The sequence below is a fragment of the Rhinolophus hipposideros genome, assembly GCF_964194185.1.
Source record: "Rhinolophus hipposideros genome assembly, chromosome: 10".
Classification (NCBI taxonomy): Eukaryota; Metazoa; Chordata; class Mammalia; order Chiroptera; family Rhinolophidae; genus Rhinolophus; species Rhinolophus hipposideros.
This window is the reverse complement of record NC_138056.1, coordinates 76,137,623-76,147,194: the sequence shown is the minus strand read 5'-3', so window position 1 is coordinate 76,147,194 and position 9,572 is coordinate 76,137,623. Positions and strand designations below refer to the sequence as shown.

Below are 9,572 nucleotides of genomic sequence, written 5' to 3'. Positions count from 1 at the left end.
ACCAGCCAGGAGAACCTTGAGGACAGAGAAAGTTTCTGTTAACATTCACTCATTAGTTAAGTGGTGGATAATACTAGCATCTAATTCACAAAGCTTTTGTGAAGATTAATCCTTATTAATTGTTCAGTAAAGTTAGCTATTATGTATTCTATTCCTCTTCTTCCTCCTACTGGAAAACAATTGCAAAATCATCTCAAAAATTAAAAGCTAATTGGACTGCTTAAAAACATTCTCACGAATTTCCATTGCGCTTTGTGCGTATAAGTGAGAGAACGGGCTCCGTGAAAGGGGAAAGTCCCAGCTTACAGTCAGTAAACCACTGGCTTAGGAAGGTCAAAAGCGGTGTGGCCGGGAACAAACAGCGCGTGCCAGGTGCCGGCTGCCTCCTGCGCCAGCGCCTCCGACCACGTGTGTTTTCGGTCAGCCTGCCACCGCCCGGCTGCGCGGGGATCGGCGTGTTAAGCTCCGCCTCGCCCTCGGGCTGCCGGCCAATAGCCACGGGGCTGGGCGGGCGACGCTGCTATTGGCGGAGGCTGCGGCCGGGGCGCCGGGCCGACCCGGTGCGGCACTTGCGGCACTTGCGGCTCTGCAGGCGCGTCTCCGCCCTTGAAGTCCCTGCTGCGCGCCCGCTCGGCGACCATGGCGGCGCTAGCGGCCCTTCTGCGCGGCGGCGCCCGCGGGCGAAGCCCTCTGCTCCGGAGGCAGATGCAGGTGAGAGGGCCTGGAACCGGGATTTGGCGTGCGGGTTACCCGGCTGGGAAGGGACCCCGCGCCGAGCCCTGACGGTAGGCCTCCGCAGAGGCCCCGCCGCGGGTCCCACGTCCAGAAAGCCGCCTGCCCCGCGCCACCAGTGCCCGAGCACGCGTGGGGCCTTGGTACTGTTACAAAGGCGTCTCCGTTTCCAGGGTTTCTTCCGTAAGGGTGATCATTGCTTCCCGGTGGGTTGAACGGTCCACCTATTTTAGAGGCCGAAGGGCCTGCATGGGCGCTGGGCTTGCCCGACGGCGGCCAAGACCCACAGTGTTGTTTCTGAGCTTTTGTTTAAAACATGCCAGCAAGGGTCATTGTTAAGAGATTTTGTTTTCATTCACTAGGGAATCGTTAGGCTTACGAGGTGTGAGGCGCTATGTGGTAATAAGATGTATCTCCTTTGGGGAAATACTACTACACGAAATAAATTACACAGTTGTCCCTGGCACCCATGTGGGATTGGTTCCTGTGGGATTGAGCACCAGTGTCCTGGTGCTCAAGTCACTCCTATAAAATGGGATGGTGTTTGCATCAGTCGTGTTAGGCTCTTCTACCTAGTACACATCTGCAACAATGTAACGTTTTTCTCAAATATTTTCGATCTGTGGTTGGTTGACTTCACAGACATGGAACCCCTGGATTTGGAGGGACGATTGTACTTGATAAATGAATGAAACTTAAGAGTCCAGACCTGTGTTTCACCTCTGGCTGTTGTGTTTAGGAGCAAGAGCCTTGGAAGAATATGTTTCCCATATATCAAAGTAGGGGAGGTTGCTGCATATTTGGGATCTGGCAAAATCTAAGGAGTAGGTAGAGAACTTCAAGCTGTGGTTGATGAAGCATGAGTTTTCCTTTGGTTGGGGTAATAAACTTGTAAATCCAGTCATGTTGTAAGAGTTTGGATTTGACCCAAGTCAGTGGAGATTGTTGATATATTTGTTTTTGTCGTAATCAGAGGTCACGGAGGATTGAAGTGGGGAGAAAACTGTTGTCTGTCAGGATGCGCAGTAAGTTGAACCAGTGTGCTGGCAGTAGGTGAAAGGCCGCAGCATTATGTAAGAGATTGTGGAAAAAAAAGGTAGAACTTGACATATATAGAGCCAGAGTTCAGAGCCAAGGGAAGCAGAGGAGTCTAAAATTAATCCGGGGTGATTGACATAATGGAAAAGTCAGGAGGAATAAGTTTCCAGGAAAGATGATTTCTTAATCATTATTTCTTAGTTTCATGGAATAACTTGGGAAATCACAAAAATGTAGCTAAGTTAACCTGGGTTTCAACCAATGTTAACCAGGTGAATTAGGTACTCTGTGTAAAAACAAAAAAAAAAAAAAAAAAAAAAAAAGGCAGTGCAGAACCTTCTTAATTTATAGCTTTATGAAGAATTTACAGTGAAACACAAATGTTACTGATAAAAAAATGAAGCTGTAGGTTATATATCCTGTGACTTGTGGTGTTTATTATATTGAACTCTAGGAATTAGTTGTACAGGCACACCTCCGAGATATTACAGGTTTGGTGCGAGACCACTGCAATAAAGTGAGATACAATCTTTTTGCTGGTGGAGGGTCTTGTCTTCAGTTTGTAAACAACACACCTGTGAAGTGCAATAAAATGAGGCACAAAAAAATGAGGTTTGACTATTGGTTACTTGAATTAAGTGGTTATTTACTTAATGGATATCATGGATATGTTTCCTTTAACAGGATTTTCAGTATTCAGTGCCATTTTGTGGAATGGAACTTGATGTCTCAGCCATTACACTGGCTCTTTCCCCTTTGCCTTCAAGTACACTCAGGTCTCCTTTATGGTCAACAAAACTTTATGGACTTTATTGGAGTTTGTTGACTTTCCAAGTCTAATCACTTTTTTCTTGTGGTTGAGGAGTAGTCCAACTCATCACCTCCATTTATATCCATTTCCCTTTAAACTCCTGCAGTTAGATTTTTGTGCCACTCAGATGAAGAATACCAGTGATTTTCTTTTTTTTCTTTTTGACTTTCATATTGTATTTGACACTATTGACCCTCCCCTCCTTGTAACTACCGTTTGCTGTTTTGAATCCAAATGATTCTAATACTCAGACTTAAAAAATCTCGTGTACTGTGCCTGCTCTGGGCCTGTTTGCTCCCACATGCAATTCTCTGCTCTTCTCTCTCTCCTCTGTCTGTACTGCAGGGAGGCTGACCCTTGCAGATGCCAACCTCATGGTCTCCAGCAGCTGGGTGCAGACACTGGCGGAACATTGGGAGATAGGAAGGGAGAAGCCGTCATAATCTCTCTCTCTGTCTCTCCCTCTCTCTCTGCTTTATATAGTGTTTTTGACAATGACTCCTTTGGGTCTTGCTTCTGCCAGGTAACTGCTTCTTTGTCCTAACAACCTAAGTGGGCAAGTGCCTTCCTGTTGCTAAGCTCTGTACTGCCTGTCTGCTGTCGTTCTCAGCTCTTCTGTCACCTGTGTATTTCATTCTCTGCATTAAATTCTCTGTTTCAATTGTGTGTGTATCTGTTCAAATTGTCTCTTTTTATAAATATATATATATACACACACATATATATGTAGCCAAAAAAAGTGTACACATTTTAAGAAATGAAAAAAAAACTATTAAAATTACTCTGGTGGTAACCACTTTGAGCACCTTTTGTAATTGCAGAAGTCAAACGTGACTTGTATTCATTTTATGTTATCAGTATGTATCGAGTATCACAATTTTAATACAGCTTTTTTCCTTTCTTAAAATGTGTATTTTTTTTGGCATGCTCTATATATGTAAAAAATATATATGTATAATAGAGTCCGACTGTTTGGTTTTGAAATTCTAGCTCTGCCCCTCACTGGCTGTGTGATTCTGGGCAGGTTGTTTGATTAGCCTGTGCTTTAGTTTCCTTACCTGTAAAATAAGAATAATAGTACCCTCTGGCTGGTTCTACCTTTAGAACGTATTCCAAATCCGTCTGTACCCACCCCTCTTGTGAGCCCCCGGCACTAGCCACATGAGCTCTTGCCTGGGCCCCTCCTTTTTCTACCCCTGGCCCACTACAGTCGGTTCTCTACACTGTGGCTGGAGTGATCCTTTTATAACAGAAAAGCCTTCAGTGGCTTCTCATTACACAGACCAGAATCCAGACTCCTCCTTGTGTCCTGTTTGGTCCCGGCTTGTTTCTCTAGCCTCAGCTCAGCTCTGGCTGTGCTCCCCTGATGGTGTGGCTCCTGCCACACCACTCCAACTGTCTACTTACTGCATGCTAGGTTTGTTCCTAATTCAAGGCCTTTGTCCTAGTTCTTCTCTGTGCCTCAAATGCTCTTTCCCTACATCTTCCTAAGGCTGGCTCTTTAGTATTAATTTTTCGGCACCAGTGACATCTTTAGAGAGCCCTTTTTTGACCATCCCATGTGAAACAGGCCCTCACTCTGGCTCATTATTCTATTTACTCTACCTGAAATGTTGTTTCTCAGAGTTGCTAGTAAGCGTCAGACTGTTCAAATATTTGTTTAGTGTCTGCCATCACTGGGATTGGAAATGAAATCAATCTCTTTTTGGAACTCACAGTTTTGTGGAGCCACTTTGAGGGTTACAAAATTAGGCGTTCTGGGAAAAATCAGTGTGCACAGGATACTATGGAGGCTGGGCTGGGAATGCCTATCTGTCTGGCACGGTCAGGTGAGGTCTCCAGAGTGGGCAGTGCAGCCAAGCTGTCCTTGAAAGATGACTGCTATGCAGATAAAACTTAACTGGTTGTGTTAATTCCAGTACAGATGAATTAGTTAATTCCAGTACAGAAACAAATTCAGCACAGATTTATTACACACTGTGTTCAGTGTCCTCTTTTATAATTTTGAGGTATTTAATTTCTGAGGTATTTAATGAATACTAGGCATCGTGCCAAGTGACAGGGATGTGTCAGTGAACAAGAGACAGTCCCATTCTCAGGAAGCTTGCCTTATGTTGAGGGAGGGAGGGAGGGAGGGAGGGAGGGAGGGGAGCAAGGAGAGCAAGGAGGGAGGGAGAGAGGTGAACCCTATATTTACACAGTGTGAGAGGTGCTTTGAAGGAAGTAAAAAATGTTGAAATGAGAGAGGCCAGTTAGGGAGAACCACTCTGGGGCTGCCTTTTGAGGTGAGACCTGAGGAATAAAAATGAACCCGCCATGGAGAGCAGGGGAGACTCTTACTGGCAGAGGCACACTGCAGTGATCTTGAGTTGAGAATGGGTTCAGACCAGAGAGGAGGCTGGTGTGGATGGCCCAGAGCCAGAGTGTTGTGAGTTTGGAAAGCAAATCAGGAGCCAGATCGTGCCAGGCTTTGCGAGATAAGGGAGGAGTTTGGAATTTATTCCAAGAGCAATGGAAAGCCATCAAAGGATTTTAATGGGGAGGGATGTGATCTGATTTACATTTTAAAAACTGGATGGACTGTGGAAGGGAAGTCAGGGCATGCAGGAAACAGATAGAAGGCTATTAATAGCAATAGATGGTGGCCGGGACCAGGGGGCAGCAGTGGAGATGAAGCAAAGTGGAAGAATTTAGGCAGATTTTAGACACAGTATTGATAGTATCTGTGATAGATTATCTGCGTTTTAAGGAAAGGTGAAGGGTGATCCTAAGATTTTGGCTTGAGCACTCGGGTAAATTGTGATGCCGTGTCCTGAGGTGGGAAATACTGGGAAGAAACGAGTTTCCTAGAGGTGGAAATTAAGAACCATGATTTGGACATTAAATTGAAGCTATCAAGTTGGCACTTGGATCGATAAATATGGAGGTCAATTGGGAAGTCACGGCTGGAAATAGAAATTTGGAACTCATCAGAACATATATGCTGTTTAAAGCCGTGGGACTAGAAATAATTAAGGAGACAGTGAAGTTGGAAAATTAAAAGGGGCCTGGAGCAAAGGCCCTGGGACATTCCAGCACTTAGAAGTTGGGAAGGGGAGGATGAGACAACAGAGACAGAAAAATAAGTAGTGAAGTAGGAGGGGAACCTCAAAATTATGTTAAAATGGAAGCCAAGAAAAGGGGTTTGTGTAGTAGTTTATACATATTACTTCATTTCATGCTCACAACCATGAAGGGTATTTGAGAAAACCAAGGTAAAAAGAGTCTAAGTACCTTGATCGAGAATATTCGGCTAGTAAGCCCAAGCTCTTAACTACTGTGCATATCCCCCAAAGAATGTCCAATGTTGCCGAGAGGGTGAGACGATTATAGTGAAGTGTTTATTGCATTTTGCTACACAGACATTGTTGACCTTGCTTAGAGCCAATAATAGTGTAAAAGCCAGAATGGAGGGACTTGAACGGTAAACAAGAGGTGAGGACAAGGAAATTTTTTTTTGGGGGGGGTTATTAGGGAACAGTATGTTTTTCTAGGATGTCAAGTCGTTGTTTTTCAATCTAGTTGTGGGGGGTGCAGCTCAGCTCCAAGTTGTTGTTTTCAATCTAGTTGTGGAGGGTGCAGCTCACTGGCCCATGTGGGACTCGAACTGGCGACGTTGGTGTTATGCGCACCTTGTTCTAACCAATGAGCAAACCGGCAGCCCACCTGTGGCTCAGCTCCAAGCTCAAGCCGTTGTCTCTCACTGGCCCATGTGGGAATCAAATCGGCGGCCTTGGTGTTAAGAGCACTGCACACCAACCACTGAACATGCCCACCGACAACTCAGCTTCAAGCTCAAGCTGTTGTTTTCAGTCTAGTTGTGGAAGGCGCAGTTCACTGGCCCATGTAGGAATCGAACCGGCAACCCTGCTAAGAGCTCATACTCTAATCACCTGAGGCACCTGGCTGCCCAAGGAAATTTTTAAGTAACTTCTTGGAGAATTGTTGTACAAGGAAACTAAATGAGGTGAAAGCTCAGTGGGAATGTGTTTGTTTTTAATTTGTTTTTAGGTGGGAGGAACCAGAGCCTGTTTGTATGCTTATGGAATGATCCAGAAGTAATGGGGATGAATGGTGTAGGGGAGAGGGAAAGGATAACAAAGATGTGGCACCTTTGAAAAGGCAACTGGAGATGGGATCCAGGGCAAACTGGAGAGACCAGGGAACTTCCAGAAACTTGAAAGAAGTGGCTTAAAAGGCCCTTTGATCTCCAGGAACATCCCATTCCAAACTACTTAAGTGGAAAGGGGCATTTTTGAAGATATACAGTAGACGAGCTCTTAGACATCCAGGATAGAAAATAAAGTAACAGCTGGCCTTTGCTGAAATCCTAACCAGAAAATCACTAACTAAAGAATCTTTTTTGTCTCTTGTAGTGTATGTACCATGATCATTTTCTTTCTTTTCTCTTAGTATCCGTGTTCCTGTCCTTTGTTTCTCGGCTTACTCATGGCTTTTCTTTTTGCTGTCACCTTGCTCTTCTGTGGCATTGGTTGGCCGTGCTGCTGATTGGCTCCGTGCCCTGTGACCTTTCAGTTCGAGTGCCCATCAGCGTCCGGTTGACCCAGTCTCTCAGGGTGCCAGTCTGGATGAGAGTCCATCCCAGTTTTGGTCCTGTAAGCTCTGGCCGTTGGGAGGAGGATGGGTCACCTAGGTGCTCAGGGCTGTCCCCTCCACACCCTTTTGAGAAAGGAGTATGGCTGGGGAGCCATGACTGACACGTTTACTACAAGGAGGAACTTTTAACTCAAAGTTGGATCACAGATAGTTTTAGAATCCTTTATGATTAGTCGGTAATATAAGCAGCAGCCTAAATTATGTGACATGTTAGGGTGCACTTGTTTTTGTACAGCTGATACCAACGGGTAGATCCATTAACCCGATGCACTTGGGCCTTGCCTCCCGAGCAGACACGTGCTGGCCTGGGCCAGGACGTTCTGTCACTTGGGTGGACATGTGAAGCTCAGGAGAGTAAAAATATAAACGTTGCTAATCTAATGACAGCTTTCAGAGGTACAAATACAGAGATGGCAGATAAATTCTGCTTCAAGTTCTGTCCAAACAGGTTAATCTGACACAAACTGTTCATGATCAGTTTACATTTGATACATTTGAAAGATGAATTGAAACAATGTCTATAGAACTTCTGCCTGAAGCATTTAAATGGAATCCCATATTTGATGACCATTGCATGGCACCAAGTAATCTTTCTCCTCTGAGCCCTGGGGATGGCTTCCTTATAAGTCCTCTCTTAAAGTTCTTACGAAATTCTGGCTTAGGAAGACGTACAGATAACCGTTATAAGATTATAATACTGCTTGAGAATAGAAGCCATATTTTACAGACTTCAAATTCCCTATAATGTCTTCTGTAAGGTAAGTGATCTCATGTTCACTGAGCAAGTGAAGGATCAGATAGTATTGTGTGTTAGTTATCTCTCCCTTGCAAAGATTGTAAAGGCATCTCTTCAGAACAGAGGCTTCATTGAATATTATGATGACATTTTTGAATCAAATCAGGACTAAAGGTTATTTCTTATAGCAAAGCTGTTTATACGAACTTTCTACATAAAAGTAACGTTTTCCATCATATTAACATTGCAAAAATGATTAAAGTTATATTCAGTTCTTCCACTGCCTAGGAAAACATTCTCTCTTTAAGCTGCTGCCATTTTTACGTACCTATTCTCTTGTAAACACTGTATGAAAATCAACTTTGTACACACTTTATAAAAATCAATTTTGAGGTTATCTCTGCTTATAACTACTATTTGTCAAATATACTTTCTTGTCTGTTTTATAAATGGTAAGCTTTAGTTGATCATTTGCATCGAGTCAGAACAAAACTTGCTTAATCTGTGAAAAGCTAAGTTCTTGGGTCAGCTTAAAGTTTTTAGATGTTTATAGGCTTGTTTTATTACTCTGTGAGATGTGTTTGGACATTGTAAATCAACGAGATTAGGTTCTAAATATAAATTGTCATGTTTGAATATTATGCTTTCTGACCTCAGAGCACAAAAACTGTTATTCTCTTCTGTTCTTTGTCCAATTACAGATAAATTAGGTCTCTGAACTGTGACCGGCACTTTTAGAATTTCTTCTTGTTGGTATTTATTCCTTTTGGGCATGGCTGGAGGAATGAGTCATTGGAGACCAAAACTGGTCTATTTATTTGGCGTGTTTGAGCAGGGGAGGACAGGTTAGAAAATACTATAACCTTTCCCACCAAGAGGGCTATGAAGTTTTATAGGAGGGGATAAACGAAGCTGTACCTTTTAAATGCTTCAGGGGCTTTTCGTTGCATTGTGCATCGCAACTGAGGGTTTCCATATCCTGGTTCTCATGTGGTTATCCGGGAACATTCAGGAACATTCAGGTCCATTGATCCTGGGCTCCTGTGAGAAAAAATACAAACCAGCAGTCAGAGAGCAAAATGGCTTCTAAGATAAGATGATATTCAAAAAAAAAAAAAAAAAAAAGATGATATTCAGCACATTCTGGGTGGTTTCTCCAGGTCTAAAAAGGTTTCTGCTCCTGGCCTGACAATTCCTAAGAATATGGAAAGAATTGAGATGTAGGAGCAAGATACCATTTTCTTTCTTAAAAAATAACTTATCTGGTAATATAGACCATATTTGTACGAGGTGTGTTTGCCTCAAATAAATCAGAGACATTTGTTAGAAGTGAATGGTGAGAAAGATCAAGTTTTACCTAAATACAATATTTTAAACAATGAGGATATTTTCTTGTACTTTAAAATTAACTTAATTTAGAACTTAAAAATTTAACTTAAAATTGTATCTTATAAAGCTTTTACTTACGAAAGGCTTAGAAATTTTAGGTAATGAACTAATCAGACATTAAAACATACATTTTGCACCCATGTTTTTGGCTCAAACTTTCTGGGGGAAAAATTGTTTGTTTTAATTTTTTAACTCAAATTTGTATTTGTT

At 43.0% G+C, this 9,572-nt stretch overlaps 1 protein-coding gene across 4 annotated transcripts in view; it reads left to right on the top strand.

Moving 5' to 3' along the window:
• Positions 1–304: 304 nt before the first annotated feature.
• ACAT1 (acetyl-CoA acetyltransferase 1) overlaps positions 305–9,572 on the top strand; it is a 30,163-nt gene continuing 20,895 nt past the window's right edge. The window contains exons 1-4 of one of the 4 annotated variants that reach the window (XM_081063922.1): positions 581–711; positions 2,927–3,104; positions 7,034–7,236; positions 8,675–8,818. Coding sequence is in view for 1 of the 4 variants with exons in the window: in XM_081063919.1 (XP_080920045.1) it covers positions 640–711 (72 nt within the window). In the remaining 3 variants the exon portion in view is untranslated. Of the gene's footprint in view, positions 712–2,926; positions 3,105–7,033; positions 7,237–8,674; positions 8,819–9,572 lie in introns of all 4 variants that reach the window. The other 3 variants (XM_081063920.1, XM_081063921.1, XM_081063919.1) reach the window with 3 other exon arrangements.